At 38.3% G+C, this 19,001-nt stretch overlaps 1 protein-coding gene across 1 annotated transcript in view; it reads left to right on the top strand.

Moving 5' to 3' along the window:
- Positions 1-772: 772 nt before the first annotated feature.
- ngfra (nerve growth factor receptor a (TNFR superfamily, member 16)) overlaps positions 773-19,001 on the top strand; it is a 29,676-nt gene continuing 11,447 nt past the window's right edge. The window contains exons 1-5 of the mRNA XM_056751901.1: positions 773-1,040; positions 4,700-4,868; positions 11,792-12,154; positions 16,461-16,692; positions 17,311-17,501. Of these exons, the coding sequence (XP_056607879.1) occupies positions 1,005-1,040; positions 4,700-4,868; positions 11,792-12,154; positions 16,461-16,692; positions 17,311-17,501 (991 nt within the window). The 5' untranslated portion in view covers positions 773-1,004. The remainder of the gene's footprint in view (positions 1,041-4,699; positions 4,869-11,791; positions 12,155-16,460; positions 16,693-17,310; positions 17,502-19,001) is intronic.

Below are 19,001 nucleotides of genomic sequence, written 5' to 3'. Positions count from 1 at the left end.
GAACAAGCAGGAGTCGAACAGCTTTGTTAATACGAGACTGAATTTAACTTCAACTGTGAGACAGGTTAGACTCAAAGCCATCTCAGCCATCACCCAGCTCAGAAACTTATACGCACACATGGAAGTGGTGAAAATATCAGAAGAATGGAGGGGAAAAGGAAAAAATCGTAAAAGTATCTCATCCCTGGCACTTAACCGTCTATGGCATTATTACGCTCCATATCTCACATGGGTGAGTCACTGGTTGCAGTCGCCCTCCTGTGGCGTCTATTTGATTACACCAGTCGCGTGACGTCATGCCCAGTACACCCATTAGTTCACATGAGATAAAAGAAAAGCTATGAAAACATGAAATGCTTCAAAATCAGTACATTTCATGTAAATATGTTTATTTAATTAATTTCTGACATGTTGTTTTAATAATATGATGGATCAACTCTTTTTGTGTTTTATTAAATAAAAAATAACAATTTTACCTCAAACTTTAAATGCGTTTGGTTTACTGTTTCATACAGTTTCTCTTTTTCAGGAATTAAAATACAATGTGTTTTTCGAGATGAAAGAAGGCAGAGTTGAGAGATATATAGCAATAATCGTTACGATGCAGATACGATGCGGTGCTTTTGCATGTGCGTGTCTCTAAATGAAGAGAGATATAGGAAATAGAGAGAGAGAGAGAGAGAGAGAGAGGGTGGGGGGGAGGGTTGGCAGGCACTCGTGCCCCCCTCATCTCTGCGTGCACGACTCTCGCCTCCGCAGTGCACTGCTGGACAGCGCTGAGTGCGGAATACAGGACAGCACTGGACAGTGCAGGACAGCATCGGAGCGCATCAGCGATCGCCGGCCGAAGGCACACGCTTTCATATAGTCCCGAAGTCCCAAACACCAGCCATGCACAACAGCGGAAACCACATGGACCTAATATGAACTGTTGGATGGGTGATCTGCGCTTCATGACTCATACTTACAGATATACAGTTTGATTAGGAAGGACACTATCAGCCATGGACACCTTGGTGTGGATCTTGGTTTGTGGAGCGGTAAGTGTTTGCAATAGAGTTTAGGTTAAATGCGCATATTTTATGTGTGAAGTGAGTAGGTGAACAGACATATGGTGAACCGGTTCAGCTTTCGTGATGCTCCGTTTTTCTGCTTATGCGCATCTTAAGTGCGCCTGCGGATATAACTGAACTTGTTTTTAGTTGTCGTTCTGTGGTTGTGATGACTAATCTCAGCTGGACGGTTTCTGGAAAACAGTTGTCAGACACGTTTTTCTTCACTATTTTAGTATTTGTATTAGTCTTCAAATCAATACAAGATTCTAGGCAATAACAGATTGGGTGCGCAACTGTAAACAACTTCAATGTCAAGTTAAGCGGGATGCGATATAAATGGGTCTTCTGGTTTTGTTGAATTTGAAGGCTTAATTGAATAAATTAATACCTCCCAAAGTTTTGTAAATATTAGGTTATAGATTTATTGTGCGTGTTTGGTTTATTTTCATGCTCGGATGCATTTTTTCCTCCGCAAAACATATACAGGCTATTTGTATTAGTGACACGTGACAAATATCACTTAGAAATAACAATAAAGTATAAAAAATAGAATAGAATGTTCTTTCAAGGCTTTCAGTTCGTTCCATGCAATTTGACTTATTAAGATTGCGCTAATACTAATTACCCACTATTACTATAAAGAAATTGGTGTTTTAACTTCTTACGACACTTTTTGTAAGCGAAGCGTCTGATGCGTAGCCAGGAAAAACTCAAAGTGCGCGCGGATGTGACTCTCGGGGTCCCCTACCTCGAGCCCTGCGTGACCCGCACCACCTCCAGTCTCTTGTAACACCGACCAAATCAATTTAAGCGTGCGCACGCTCTTGACTAAACACAATTACACCGTGACCTCTTTTCAGTAATCTGATTTGCAAAATGGCAAACGGTGCCTGCAATTGAGTTTGATCCAGGTGCAGAGAATCAGTGAAGGATCTCCTGCAGAACTCAGGAGACGGGCACTCCTGCGTAATCTGACAGATTGCGCGCTGGCTCTGCCTTCCTGATCCACGTTACGTGAGATCTGGCGGGGACGAAACCGGCACTGTTGGTGTTGAAAAAGGTGATGGCTTGTCTAGACACGATATTTCTCAGTCTTCAAGCTCGTACACTACTGTTTGTGTTTGTTTGCGTCCCAAGCACTTGAGGTGTGTTAATTCGACGGTGAACCTGATAGGGTGCAAAGAGTGCGTTACGGACAGGTGCAAATCACTCAGCACAGTATGATAAGGTCTTGTTGCAGATCTCTCTCTCTCTCTCTCTCTCTCTCTCTCTCTCTCTCTCACACACTCTCACACACTCTCTTACCCTTTTCTGAAATGTGTCAAGCATTGGGCATGCTCATACTAGAGTCCATTAAAGCCTGCCAAGTTAACTCAGTGGCACGCTTACTCAAGCGAATGCAAATTGAGAGAGAAAAAGGAAGACATCTAGAGTTTAAGAAGAGAGAGAGAGTGTGAGAGAGAGAGTAAATGAGGGGGCGAGTTGGCCACTGCACCAGTGCATCTGTTTCTGAATGAGAACGAGTAAGGATGTGGATGAAGGGAGGGTAGAATGAGGTGCGTGAAGGGCAAAGAGAGTGCGTGTTTGTGGTTTGGGCGATAGGTCAGGAAGGTCAACCTGTCTAAATTGTTTGTAATTGTTAATAAAAGAATATTGTCATATTGCTTCTAACGGATGTGTGTGTGAAAGAGAAAGAGTGTATGCTAATTAGTTAATGAATGCAAGGAGAAAAATGTGCAGGGAGTTTAATTAGTTTGTGTGTGCGTGTGTGCTTGTTTTTGAATGCGTCTTTTGAAACACTCAGGAATCCACAGGTTTATGAATGAATCTGTGCTGCTTTTCAAAGCAATAAAAGAGAGAAATGGTTTAACAAGACCCACTCAGTTCTCAATAGAGCATAACAGGAGGGTCACAGAAGTTAAAAATCATATTTATTTTCTTCAAAGAGAAATATATTTTTTAAGTGATAGCATAAATCTTTCGAAACAAACACACCACGAGCTCCGAGACTAAGTGTTGGTACAGTATATGCTTTTGTAGAACCAATATGTGAAAAATAATTACAGTGTAATCCATATATCAATAAATGATGCAGTTCTTATTTTCACACCAATTATTTTGTGATAAATGTATGTACTATGCTGCAATTTTTTTAATATTATTGAAAATTATAAAAACAATCCATATAGAAAATGTAGAAAACAAGTGCTGTAGCACTCTATAAAACCTTTCAATTGCAGATCAACGCTAAATGTGGCCATGTGACCAGACTGAACCAATCGACAGAAAGAGAGAGAAGAACAGCAGTAGTAAATTAACACAAACCAAAGGGTGCATCCTCACTAATGAGACTCAAAGTTCTCCTAAACACACACGCACCGGCCTCCAGAGCCCAGAAATTGCCATAAACACCTGTGTTAAAGTGCATGTGTGTGCGCCGTGTTAAAGGATGTTTATAACCCCCTGGGTTATTATAAATAGTGGACAAACAGAGTAGGACCCGTGGAGAGGCAACACATATGGACCGTGGAAGAGTGTGTGTGTGTGTCTTGGGTATGAAGGGTCTGCGGAAGACCACGTTTTTTGAGACCTCGACGTGTGAATTATGTGTAATCGTACCCGTGACAGTATGAGCAAAACAGCTGGACATACAATAGACATATGTATACTCACAACCACCCGGCTCATCTTGCTTAACACACCCCAGCTTTTGGCCCCACCACTGAAACGCAATCAGCCAAATATGGTGGGACGCAGCTGTTAGCAGACTGTAGCCCATGTGCATCAAATGTGTAGAAGCAGTTCATGGACTACGAGATGAGGTTAGCCTAGCCGGATTCATTAAGATGTGACATGCATTATGCAAATGGTTGTTTCATGTTCCATATTTGTGCTGGAAAAAATTAGGCTTTACTTGATTTGCACTTCATAAAGGAAATACCATGTAAAATGCACCAATATAAATGCAAATCTGATGTTTTAACCATCAATTACAATTTAAATTCTTAAAATTCTATTAATGTTAGTTTCACCGAAAAATGAAAATTCTATCCAGTTGTTCCAAATCTGTATAAATCTCTTTGCTTGGTTAAACACAAAGAAAGATATTTGGAAGAATGTTAACCACTGACAGTCATGAGGCACCATTGACCACCACAGTAGGAAGCACCACTGTGTATTTTTCGTTTGTTTGTTATGTTGAACACAAAATGAGGATTTAGGAAAGCAAACAGTTTTGGGGCACTTTTGACTACCATTGTCATTTGATCTACCATGGTAGTCATTGGTGCCCAAGAACTGTCAGTTGAATTCTTTCAAATATCTTTCTTTGTGTTCAACCAAACAAACACATTTATACAGGTTTGGAGAAACTTGAGGGCGAGTAATTCATGACAGAATTTTCATTTTTTGGGTAAACTGTCCCTTTAAATGTTTATTAGAGATGTAACACAGTTGCACAATGCCCATAAAATTATCAAAATATCAGTTTTTATCAAAGTGCTTGCAAAAATACACATTGCGAAAAGGATTATCAATATTAATGCATTTTAAGAGGTTATGAGTAAACAAGGCGGTTAAGAAGACAAGGTACCAACCCAACAGATATGTAATAAATGTCATGTCATTTCTTTCTCTCTCTGTAGCTGGGGCTGGCGTTTAGCTCTAAACTGGAGCGAGCTGTGGAAGCTGAGGAGTTGTGTGAATCAGGCCAGTACACTAAGGGTGGTGAGTGCTGTATCCAGTGTCCACCAGGAGAGGGAGTGATCAGAGAGTGCGGGGCCAAACAGACTGAATGTAGTCAATGCCTTGACAGTGAGTACAGTCTTTAATACACTTGCCCATTTCAACGTATATGCACGCACGCAAATATATAATCTTCACATTTTCAATTGTTAACCTAAACTTACATATACTTATTGCATTTTTTCACAAACACAATGATGCCTACATTATGGCTACACACCATATAGACTAAAATAACAGCCTTCAAGCTGAGAGTAATTACACAATTAGTCAGATATGGTGTAGCTGCTGTTTGTGTGTGTACGTTTGATGCCTAAATTGTTGCCAAATGTTCTCATATCACAGTCATAATTTACTGTATGAGGGGTTATGCTGAAAACCAGACAGACAGAAACGAAAAAGGACATAAATCCACACCGTGGATTTATGTAGAAAAGTACAAAGGTATCAAATACCACGGTATGATTTCTCCATTTTGGAAATTTCAATATCTTACCAGGACGACAGCATGCTGAGGCAATTCTCGCATTGAAGTTTTGGCATCAATTGAACTAAAGAAGCACAGCCATCAAAACAAGAATGAAGAATACAAAAAAGGAAATGTCAATGACACGGTTAGAAACGACAAGACAGTTATTCCGTAGCAGTTCTGTTTTTAAAGTGCAATGTTTCCAAAACTGGCTCTATCCTACTTTCTTCACAAAGCAGTCCTTCACAAGCGTTGAGGAGCACTTAGAACAACATGCCTGAAATAGAGGACGTCTTATATTTCAGGACAGGACACTTTACATCAATATCCTAACGGCGCTTTTCGTTTTTTTAGCCATTTGGGATATAAATATCAGTGACGGTGAATATTACAAGAGTATCTGTATTCGTTTTAAGGGCAAAATCAATAACAACAACAACAAAAAATAGCTTTCTGTTTATGGATAGACAGGGACACATTTTATGACCTTTGTGAGTCTGTCCTATTTCACACAGTTTGGTGAAGACACACACAGCTATTTCAAGCATGCTCATCCCCTTATCCTCTACTCAGTCTAGACACAACCATACATCAGCAACTACTGAAATATTTAGTTGTCCATTTCTTCTCTCTTCCCCCTCTCTGTCTCTCTCTCACACACACACACTCATATGGCAGTTTGTGACACAAACATCTCACAATCTTGAAAGTGTCACAGCCGCCATTTCATTACCAGTAATCCCGCCATCTCTGTCTTACTCGCTAGCTTGATAGTAACTCACAAGCAATGCCAACAGCAGAATCCTAGCCAGTGAGTCCCATTGTATGACATGTGTGTAAATCTCTAGAAATTTGTAAAAAAGTGTATTGTCATATTTCATTTATAGAGTCATTTTAAATCTGACTAAAATGCGATTCAAAATTTATTTCAGAAAAACAAAAATTATGATAGTGATTCATTTGTTGGGATAAAATCATGAGCTGAGTGATTGAATTAAAATGCAAATGTGGAGAGTACTAGAATTACTTAATATTACAATTGAACAAAAAAAAAACATTTTGTAATGTCAAATAAAGTTAGATCAGATGTGAAAAGATTCCTGTGAAATCTGCTTTCTTAAATCTACTGCAAATCTTTTTGGAGTTAAGATATACACGATGATCACTGTTCAGTTTGTAATACATGTACAGGATAGATTGCAGAAGTATGCTGATCCAGAATCAGTCAAAGTGCTGTTTAACACAGCGTTGGCTAATGACCGATGGGCATTTGGGATATTACAGCATTAGATAATGATCCATTTAAGCACAGGCAATATCATATGATCTGACCCATCCAGACGGAGACTAATACAGCCTTTAAAGAGTGAAAGTGAGTGAGTGAGAGAGAGAGAGAGAGATTGGTTAATGCTATACACTGAACTTTTAAACAGAACTCTGAGCTGGAGCCATAGCTGTTTTTTATTAGTCTTTGTGGTCATTCCACTGCAGCCATGATTTGCTATTTTATAAGTATGACTGTTTCTTTAATATTACCAGTAAAGAACAACTAGGTTGTAAAAACCATGCAGAAACCCTGATATAGTTGTGGTTACAGATGAATATGATGCATTAGGCAATGCACGTTACTCATTCGTTCGATTACTTAAAAAAAAAAAAAAAAAAATACTGGCAGACATCCACCGTTACAATCTAATTCTCCAGGAAGTGACAGCCAATCAGAAAACCGGCTCAGAATAAAAAGAAACATTTGTGCGGCTGTCTGATTTGTCAGTTATTTCGAAGGGATAAATACTTTCAACAGAGTTTGCCTGCCCAGTGAAACTTTGTTTACACTATCAGCAGTTTAATCTCTAGAGGTCACCTGGTCAATTTGCTGGTGGTTTGTGGATCGTACAGAAAATTTGATTGAACAGGATGTTTGCCAGTAACAATAAGATCTCAAAAAGGAATAAAAAAACAAACAATACCAAAGTGAAATCACAGAAGAAACACTGTTTCACAGATGAAAATTCACACGGCTTTGAATGACATGAGAGCGGTTGAACTGTTTCTTTAAGACAGACCACATTAGGCAGCTTGAGTTTTTTCGTTTACCCTCCTGACGAAAACAATTGCCTGTGTTCAAACTAAAACAAGCTATTTGTTATTTGTGTACATCTAAATTAGTGTGTGTGCGGGTGGGCGCTCGCAGTTGTTTTAGTTTGTGTCGTGCTATATGTGAGTGTTTATAATCAGTACAGGGACGAGTTCAGGTGAATGTGTCTGATCGCTCGGTCACTTCACCGGCGAATGCATGCGCTCCGTATCAATGTCACAACTGTTTTTGCTCACTACAAAGAGGACATGTTTAAAGTAAACGCAAACGAGAAGGAAAAACTAAACACAAAGACTATTGCAATGTAGTGAAAGTAAATGAAATGTCAGATCTGACAGTGAGCGTTCCATTTGTTCCCACCGTAGCCTGTTAACTGTCAACTGTTCCGTATACGGGACACCTAAGTTTGCGTCAGTATTGTGCATGCAATTTCTAATCGAATCATGACAAACTATATCATTGGAAAGGTCTAAGACTGTAGGATACAGATTTCTTTGGTGTTTTTTTTTATATTTTATGTAGGGAGAGTTATTGATTCTTTTTTATAAAGAGTGTGCTTGGATTTTTTGTTATCCTTATACAACCTGTATTTTTTATGTATTTTTTAATCAAAGAAAAAGAAACTTTTTTTAGTAATTTTTTACAATAAACCAAACAGCATGCATTTTTTTGTGTCTGTGTGTGATTTTTTATTTTTAGCAACAGTCAGCTCCTTTTCTTTTTTCAAACTAGACAAACCGTAATTCTGTGTTCCAAAGAATTCATGAGTTACCGCCAATTTAGTTCCAACAGGTGAACAGCCAATAAAACAGGGACATTAGATAACACAGAAACATTGTCAAAAATGTTCAAATAGCCCCCTACCACGTGTTTTTCAACCTATACATAATATATAATTTTTATAATTTTTTACTTTTTATTTAATTAAGATGGTTAATATAATTCTACCTGAAATGTGTTCATTTAGCGAAAGGCATGATATAAATTTCAAAACATCAACTCATCATTTTGGTTTTTATGTTTTTTATTGACTAGACTGACTGCTTGTTTTTAGTTTCTCTAATTGCAAAAAAACTATGAGAAAATATCGGGATACATAACCTTCATTTCATCAAAAGGCAATAAAAAGATATTTCTTTATTTTGCCTAACCATAGTTGGCTGATCTCTAAAGCAAAAAGAGGTCATATCCATCCATTAATATTTAATGAAGGAGAAACAGGATGAGAGTGAGAGAAACAGATGGGTTGAATGACCATTCAGCTGAATTGACACTTTGGCCCACCGTGGCTTTCATCTCATGACCCATACTGTGTGTTTACCCATCATCCACCTCACCTCCTATAGACCATCTATAGACCTCTTCAAAATAACATAATTGACTGTATGTGTGAGTAGAGATGTTGTATACCATTAATGAGGAAAAAAATCTGATCTGAAGCATTCTAAAAACTTGTTGTTTTTTGCTGGTGCATCAAAGATTTGCACAACATTTTTGTGCAGTTGTTTTGTAGATCTCAAACATGTTGATTACATTATGGTAACCAAGTCAAAACATGAGTAAACATGACTGGAACAAAATGTAAAGTGCAATTTACTGTTAATTAAATATAAATCAAAACTTCCGCTCGAAATAAGACAGCTTGAGGGAAGCAACTTGCGAACAAATCTGCCTGCCCAGCTTTATATCTTTCAATGTCTGATCTGTTGGAAAACAATATTTTGATATGCTCCTGCATAAGAGCCATTCAGATTAATATACTGTGTAAGATCTCTTCTAGACAGCAAATGCTAATTTCAAGCTGTATGTTGCTTAGCAGCCAACTCATCATTACTCATCTAATTCTTCACAAATCTAATTATCTGAGCCTATGCTATCCATATTTATTAGAGAGTTTCACTGTATGTCAACAGTCATCTCATTCGTGTCTATTCATATTAAGAGAAACATCTGAAAAAGTTAAATGAAACAAACGAGTACTTATTTTCTATGCTGTGAAAGAACATCCTCTATGTTCCTCTCTGGGCCATTGCGGAAAGCAGCAGTGTTTAACAAGAACATCCTAGCGCAGATATCATGACACACCGACCTGCTGTTCTGCGTTCATTGATTAGAGCCCTGTGTTTTTGTTTGTCTCACAAACAAGAAACAAACAAACAGAGTTTGTCTGCTTGTTTATTTAGCACCAAGAGAATTAAAACAATAGAAGAATACTCAATGGAGACAGATATACACATGGTAGGGTGATTTGAAAACCTCTCTTTAAAGGTGCTATGTGTAATATTTTGGAGGATCTATGGACAGAAATTCAATAGAACATACGGTACATAACTATGTTTTCTGACGTGTATAAATACCTTACATAATGAAGCGTTATGTTTTTATTACATTAGAATGAGCTATTTCTATCCATATACACCGCGGGTCCCCTTACATGGAATTTGCTTTGTTGTTTCTACAGTAGCCCTTAATGGACAAACTGCTCTACAGAACTCGTTTCGTAAATATGTTATCTCCTTCAGCAAAGATGTGATGTAAAATGTGATGACATCTTAGTCCTGTGTCAGCCGCCGTAGTGTATCGGAGTGGATGGGCTTGATTCTCAGATTTACTGCACATTGAATCAGTTTATATAACAGATATGTGAGATCTAAAGGTTTTGATGTGTGTTGGCTGTGTTTGTAATGGTAATTCTCAATCAGATTGGGGGTTCATTGCATGCAGCTCAAACTCGTTGAACCTAACTTGAAAGTATTTATGTGGAACTTTTCCTTAAATAAAATCACTGTTCCTTGCATGTCTTTGCTAATAAAATTTGGATGTAATATAAAAAAGAAAGGTAGAATAGTTCAACATAATAGCCCAGATGTATCTGACATATCTTTTTATGGTAATGGCATATTAACTGCATGACGTAAATTGGTCTGAACAGGTTTCAGATGTTATTTCTGCAAGCAACATTGAATGTTTCACATACTATTTTGACATGACAACCCAAAGGACGATTTTGTAACTCAGAGGCTGTTTTTTCATAGCTCACAACACTTATATCAACAAAAAAGGTTTCATTTACTCTTGTCCCTAAAGCTTTTATGACTTTCTGTCTTTTATGGAACACATGTCCAAGCATCACAAAACATATGTCCAATCATTTCATAAAATATCCTTTTTTTACCATGTCTGTTCATGCTCCCCATCCCCTTTCACATAAGTACATTTGAGAGTTTATGCGAAATACTTGAGTCATTACAGATTAGGTTTTTTTTGCAGCCTTTGGTATCTTGGCAAACCTTAGTACTTTTTGAGACATTGGGGTGTTTAAGCAACTTTAAGCAAAAGTTTCAAGTTAATCCTAATGTAGTCATTAGGGAACAATTGGGAAGTGTTGGACCCCATTAAAATGACTTTGTTTATAAGGAGTCATCAAAATAAAACAACAAAACCAATGCTTTCATATTGTCTGATCCATCTTGCGTGCTCCTGTCCTTCTATCATAATGACACAAAATCTGTTGTAGGGTATTGAAATCCCTCCTCAGATAGGATTTCATTTCAAACCCTTTAAATTTAGTGTTATTCAAAACTAGTGTTTCACACATTCTCTTGTCCAAAGCACAGTACACCGAATGCCTCGTCACACAAAAACATACTGAATAATTTACAAATATCCTAGGAATATTCCATTTTCGGCCGATGCATCTAAAATTCCTGTTTAATTTTAATATGGAAGGACAAAACCTCATATAGGAAAAACGTCTCTCGAAAAAAAGTTTTTATAGAAACCCCAACAGAGCAAGCCTGACTACGTCAGACTTCGTACTTCCGCTCAATTTCAGTTCGCTGTCTACGAAGCTAAGCGAAGTATCCGAGAATGGTATTACCAGGCTACAACAGACCATCAGACCCTAGACAAAACATCTACTAAAATATACTATTGGAGACTTATTTGTAGCTTCTAAAGTTATGTACTTTGTCTAAATAAAAAGCGACTTCGGAACTATCGTAGGTTGAAAATACACGTTCTGGAACCAGATAGTGCAATTACATCATCTTCCAGCAGGGGCTAATGGGAACATGCCAACCAGCCCAGCCTTGACTCCCATGGTCTCGCCTGTGGACTGCAGTTATTCTGAAATCTGAAATAAGCTGAAAATCTGTTTTGTCTCGGGAGCAATTTAAATTTAATGCCAGCAAGACTTGTTTTGACTAAATGCAGAAATCAATGCCAAACTGAGTCAAGTAGTGCTACACACTGAGCTCTCTAAAACACAATCCAATCAATGTTGTCAACCTTTTTTCGGATGCCGAACACATCTAGTTTCCTTGATACTGGTTTTTACTTCTTCTTCTGTTCTGTCTGAAGGGTCAGCAGCAGACAAGCATCTATAATTACATTGTCATTCTGATTTTCTCTCTCGTTCTCTAGGTGAGACGTTCTCTGAAAACTACAGTCATACAGAGAAGTGCGAGACGTGTAACGAATGCACGGGTCTCATGCGCATGCAGACCCCCTGTACCGACTCGAACGATGCAGTATGCATCTGTAACTACGGCTACTTCCTAGACATTCTGTCTGGTCAGTGCAAGGAGTGCACCGTGTGTCCGAAGGGTCACGGCGTGCTGATGCGCTGCGAATACGACCACGACACGGTTTGTGAGGAGTGCATAGACGACACCTTCTCCGAGCAGGAGAGCTCGCTGGACCCCTGCCTCCCCTGCGCTATCTGTGAAGAGGACACAGAGATATTAATCAGGGAGTGCACACCTACAGCAGACGCATATTGTCACGGTGAGAGAAACACATGCATGCAAGCCCAGACACACGCACACACACTTTTGAACGCACACAGCTAATTGGCTAATTCCTCAGTATTAAGCATAATGTTTGCTTTCCTCCATGTGTTTAAAGATCATTCTGGGTCATTTCACATGTGTCTGCTTGTGGCCTTGTAGTTAAAAGGTTAAATTGCAGATTCTGTGAAGGCATCGTTGTTACAGAGGTCACAACGGTCAAACAGGTTGAACCCAGTGACACAAACCCTACACTGCGTTGATAACAAAAATTTGCCATCCAACTGCCATACAAATAGTTACATAACAAGTCCATTCAAATAAACATATCACGTTTCTAGTGATATAATATACCGAAATGGTTAAAATAATAATAAAGAAGGTGCTGTCAGTAGGCTAGAGAGCATATCACCATTTTACAATTACAAAATCGTATTTAACGACAAAACGTTTTGTTTTATAATCTAGATTTAGCTAAACAAAATGTCATGATCTATTTCTCCTTCTGAAGTCCTTTCAGTGCAACAAACTAACTAAACAACTAACTACTGCTCAGGTACACACATAAGTTGGGCTTCCTTGCTTTATAGAGGGTTTCGATGTACTTAATGATATTTGTAGTGTAATGTGTATTTTGGAGATATTCTGTATGGTGTATTTGGTGTATTATCTATGTATTTGGTCCACACACAGTAGGGTTTAGCAGGACCCCCACAAACACACAGAGGAAACTGTTACCATGGCTGAAGAGGGCATGTAATGTAGCGTGTCAGTGGATTACTGTTCTAGCGGTGGAGCTGTTATGCGTGCAAGGGTCGTTTTGTCTTTTGCTGGGCTAGATATGTTAGTTTGGGTTTTGGTGTCAGTGAAAAAGAACTGTGAAAAAGAACTGTTATATAGTGCATTCGGTGGTACAGTTCAATATTGACTCATCATTCTTTAATGCAACATTGTAAATGCTACGATTATAATTACATTAGCACATTGATCAGTGGTTTAATGACTTGATGTGCTACACAGTATGTGTGCGCCAAAAGGAGATGAGAGATCTCTCAGAGCGAAGCTGTCAATCATGTGTATGTACATGTTCAGCTTTACTGGCAGCAGTTCCTGCACTTATTTGCCTTTGATCTCATATGAGACGAGATAGAGAAGAGGAAAGAGAAGAGTACAGAATAGAGAACTACTGACCACTAAGATTTTACCTTTAAAGTGACAGTTAACCCAAAAATGAAAATTCTGTCATCACTTACTCACCATCTTGTCATTTTAATCCTGTATGACATTCTTTCTTTTTCAGAACAGGTATGAGGATATTTTGAAGAATGTCGGTAACTGAACACTGATTGGCGGCACCCTTTGACTTGCATTGGTTTTGTGTCCGTACAGTAAAAGTGAATGGGTACCGTCGTTATTCAATCAATGACATTTCTCAAAATATCTTCTATTGTGTTCTACAACACAAATAAAGTCATGGAAGTTTGAAATGACAAGAGTCAGGAAATGATGACACAATGTTTATTTTTGGGTGAACTATCCCTTTAAGTTGTAAGTAGTTTACAGAGTGTGAAGCTACAGTTTTCTCCTCCACACAGTTCTATACATAGTACTGGCGGTTTGATGATTATCCTTTGTGTAGCCTATATAGTGACAGTTGGCACAAACCAGCCTTCTTTTGCAGTTTCTTTCTTTCTTTCTCTCTCACACACAAACACACCAGTCAGAGAAGTCCTTTTCTATCCCATACAGATGACCACCCTCTAGCACCACATCATCATACTTAAACTGACCTCATACGTGACCTTTACAGCTTTATTTCATCCATCTCCTTCTCTGTCTGACCCTTTCATGTCCATCTGTCTGTGGGTCAGCCATGCATGTGCCCTTCGATGAGAGGAGCATATTAAAAACAAGCTCTTTCATGAAAATGACCACAGGCACACATTCAGCGATCATCTGACAGAATGAGCAATCTCCCTCTACGCTGGTGGTCCGTGATACGTGGTGAATCACTTCCTGGGCCCACATGCGGATTTAAGTTGCATGTGTCTGCGTATGTGTGTGTGTGACAGAGAGCGAGAGTTATGCTGAGCCCTTTCCTTCACTGGATCGATAAGAGCGCTGGAGCATCTCACACTCAGGTTTCAATCTGTGACCTCTATTGCAGCTAGAGCATCACACACACTTTCATTTCATGTTATGCAGAATTTTCCGAACCATTGCTAAAATGCATTGGTTATGTTTTGTCACGTCACTCACAGTGTAGATGTAGGTTTAAGTTTGGTTCCATTTTACAATGTAAACAACGGTGTAATAGACATGTATGCATACATGTAATACACATACACATTCAAACAAATGCCTTTGAATCTAACGTCTCTATTTTTATCGTTTTCAAAACACTCCTTTGTTTAATAAGTGTGTGTGTGAGTGTGTATTTGCGTGTGTGCTTTTGCCTCCTGCTAGTGTAATTACTGAAGCTAATCAGAGCAGTTAACAGCGAAGCTTCTGTTCATTTAGTCATCCATCCGTTCACACACACACACGCACACTCATCAGGCTCTTATCGCTCCCCCTCCTGTCTATCACACACTCCTGAACACACACACACACACACAGGGAGCAAATAAGGCTTGGTGTGTGTGTGTGGCGAGATTCAGTCTTTCAAGACAGAGTTTTCTGTTAAATAAAGAGAACCATTATAATAAGCATTCAAGGTTGCCAGATATGCAGTAAACTCCTCGTTTAAAAAACAGAATGGAGAGGGTGAGAATAAAGAATGCTCATTAAGGAAGGCACCCAGCTGAGGGTTAACAAGCACTTTACACTTGGCAACTCATCCCAAAAAAGCCCAGTTAGTAAAGAAAAAAGTTGAAATAAAAGAGAGGAATTTGAAATTGTTAACCTATAGCTTGACTGTTTTATCGCCTCAGCACAATAAAATGGTGAACTAGTTTTTAAAACAGAGGTTTTAAAGTTCAGTCAGGCTTTACTCAGTAAGCCTATACTTATACTGAATGCTATAATATATAAAGTAAAGTGGAAATCCTTCCTTTAAGAAATAATGAGAAGGGAGGTCTTGAAAGACTGTCAGCTACTGAGGTAGAGCCAGCAAGTAAAAGAGACTGATAGAAGAAGACAAGAATGAAAGATCACTGTCTACACAAGTCTTAGAATGCCTACATCTACTTGTATGTGTGTGTTTATTTAGCTATAATTTATACCCCAAATATGACAAAAACTCTCTTTGACAATATGTGGGGGCAATTTATAAAGTGTTTACATTAGCTATTATAATCGTTTCATAAAATAGAAATCCTTGGTATGTCCTCATAAATATATGTGTGTGGGTCAGATTTTACAGAATGTTCACACAAACAGAAAAAAAATGAAAATGTAAAACTGCAGAAATGTTTGCAAGGGTTAGATTTCACTGCAAACGGTGATATAATATGGATAAAATATCAGATGCCATAGAAAACAAATGATAACAAAAAGAAATGTGTGTGTGTGTGTGTGTGTTCAAACAATTCTTTTTAATTAACTATTAAACAGTCCATGCCAAGAGTGCTTTCATTATGATTATTCAAACATAATTACACACACACACTCTTTAAAGTTCAGAAGAAAATACAGAATTTTCTCTAGTCACGGTAAATTCAGGACACCCGTTGAGTCAGATCTAACCTGTCACCGCCAGTTTCACAGCCATAAAAGATGTGAATGAGCTCTGTAACATTCTGGAACCTATTCAAGAGAAAGACTGGAATGTTTTCATGCGTGTCTGTGTGTGTGTGCGAGTTTGGCTTTATTTGTTTGTTTTTATTTTCACACAGATATCGTGTACCACTATTTCGAAGGCTCAAAAACCAGCTGAATCATGTTTTACTTCAAATCTAATAGTGTTTGTGGGGTTACATTCTGACGTTGCCTTACTATGAAACCAAACTAGTATTGCTTCAAAAGTCTTTAATTGTGTTCAGGTTTGGGGGGGGGTGCATGTATTAATAATGCATTGAATCAATAAAGAGAGGAAGACAGATAAAAAGACAAATATTGCCTTTAGTGAGTGCAGGGGGCAATATATCATGTAACACCATTCAGACAGCTATTGGTCAATTTAACGGCTTACAGTGACTCATTAGGTTTAATTCATTATGTGCTTTTGATTTATGTACAAGCAGGGATTAAAAGTCTGAGACCACACTAAAGATCTGTAAGACAGCACCAAACCTGAAAATCAACAGAGAAATTGTGAAATTCTTCAAAATGTAAACAAAAATGTTGTGTTTTCTTCATTATAGATCCATTTGCTCCTACGTATCCCCCTACCACGCCTTCCCTTAGCGAATCAAACCCCTATTTGACAGATCTGGATGTATTATGGAGCCCCAGCCCTGGAGGGGATGCCACTACACCCAAACCTAGCACCCCACACTTCATCGGCAGAGGACTCAACGAGAACCTGATCCCCATCTACTGCTCCATCCTTGCGGCGGTCGTGGTCGGCCTGCTGGCTTACATCATTTTCAAGAGGTCAGCAAAAAAGAAACCTGAAATACAACGACATAAAATCAGATCACAAAAGATTGTGGACGGGGCTGAAAAACTGTAGACAGTGTTTACATCAACTCATTCAAACACACAGAATGTAGATCAGTGTTAAAAGTCATAAAAAGTTTTTTTGGAAGTGATACCACGGGGTTTTGGTTCATAAAGAATTCCTATAATAACTATTTTTATAGTTCAAAGAACCATTTTTTACTACACAGAACCTTTAATGCAATGGAAAGTTTGCAGGAACATTAGGTTCTTTATGTAAGCATAGACATTTAGGAACTAATATTTCAAATTGTGAAAGGATATGTACATGAAGAGATTTTAAAGGGGCATTTATGAGTGAATGCCCTTAGAGTATGGCTGGGTTTGAAACGCATACACAACAGGACCAAAAATATTGGTGAAAACATTGATAATATTCATATACTATTATTTGATATCCTATATCATTTAATATATTTTTCAAATTAGTGGACAATCAATATGTGACAGATTTTAAAATCTTTACATTTTAAGATGCTAGCATACTTGGTTTCTTCTCTATCATGACATTTATTTACACTGCATGTGCATGCATCTGTTTGCGTCTCCCAGGTGGAACAGCTGCAAGCAAAATAAACAGGCAGCTAATAATCGTGCAGCGACGGCCAATCAGACGCCATCTCCAGAGGGAGAGAAACTGCACAGTGACAGCGGGATATCAGTGGACAGTCAGAGTCTGCAGGAGCAGCTGGGCCAGACGCAAGCACAGGCCCACACGCAGCTGCATGCCGCAGAACAGATTGGTGAGTTAAAAGTTAAAGACTCAAAAACTCCATGAAAAGGACGTGCAGTATGTGCATATCTTTGTCTTCATTTTCCCCTTAACGCTCATATCTTCCTTTTACGATCGCTATCTCATACACTTGTTGTTTCCATGTAAGGCTGGGTGTTTTTATCGCTCAGATCTTAAGGACAGACAAGTCAAGACCTTACAAGCATGGACGTTCACAAACACTCTCGAACCCTAAAAATAAACCAACGTGCTTACAAGCATTCCTGAGAAATCTCTAAATCGCCAGTGTGCTTCTTAATAATATTTAAAGGCCACGAGACAGAGATTACAGTCATGTACTATCCTCACACCGGAGTGATGCTATGAGAGGAGACAGAACACTTTTAAAACTCAACAACAAAGTGGGCCTGTTGACTCAACTTGCTATAGAGTGCGAGAGAGGATGTCAAACATCTTCACCGCGGATATGCGGTCTGGGTTTAAAGAGCTCTAAATGTATGAAACACCGCTCGTACTGTATAAATTAAGGGGAAGGGGACTATAGATGACTTTATGTAGTCGATTTAGAGATTGCATTTAAAGGTACAGTGTGTCATTTTTGTGCTGCTATATAATAAATGCCACATATAAAAAAAACTATAGTTGCTTTGCATGCTGGTAGATGATCTCTTCCTGTAAGCTGGCAGCCAGATAAGCTGCTGTGCTCAGATGAGTCATGAGTCTCACAAATGCTGCAAATGATCACAGAGCAGGCAACACGCAACCTTCATAGACTTTACAAAAAGAGCTTAGTATCATATTTACAATTTAGCCAATATTTAAAAGGTCAAGTACGATGTCAAATGTTCCACATGTGACATTAGTCTCTGTTTCTGTGTGTGTGTGTGAGTTAAAGAGAGAGAGAGAGTGACTGCACTCGCCTGAGTGAATCACTCTGGATAAAAGCACATTCTTAATGAATAAATAAATAGCAGCAGTTTCATTTACATTTATAGTAAATGGTATTGTAAATGGCCGATGGCATTAAGTCAACCCCATCGTCATAGATATATTAGCCCACTTTGATGATGGTTCCTGGACACAGAAAAAGCTTGTCTAAAACCATCAGTTTTTTTAAAGCTAAGTGTGTAAACGTTAAAGCAACCATGGAGGATGGTTTATACGGTTTAAACCGAAGTTTATATATATATATATATATATGCATGAATACTGTTTGTATATATGCAGTATACAGTATGTCCACAATGAACACTAACCCTTTTGAGGGTTTGCAGATCTAAATAAACAATTCCTACAAGAAACACTTAAATTTTAACAAATATGTTAAAAAAATATTAGAAAACATTAATAGAACATTGCACTTATTTTCAGATAACTAATATAATATTCCTGTTATTTTATTACATCTAAATTCTAATCTGGACCTTTAAGTAGTGTTTCTCTTTTCTAAGAATCATTACTGCATGCAACTTACAGCAGTTAAAAGTAATTTGTAAAAAATATCTTAAAC

Source organism: Triplophysa dalaica, chromosome 7 (genome assembly GCF_015846415.1).
Source record: "Triplophysa dalaica isolate WHDGS20190420 chromosome 7, ASM1584641v1, whole genome shotgun sequence".
In the NCBI taxonomy this organism is placed as follows: Eukaryota; Metazoa; Chordata; class Actinopteri; order Cypriniformes; family Nemacheilidae; genus Triplophysa; species Triplophysa dalaica.
The sequence above is the reverse complement of the archived record's forward strand: the minus strand, read 5'-3'. Positions and strand labels throughout refer to the sequence as shown.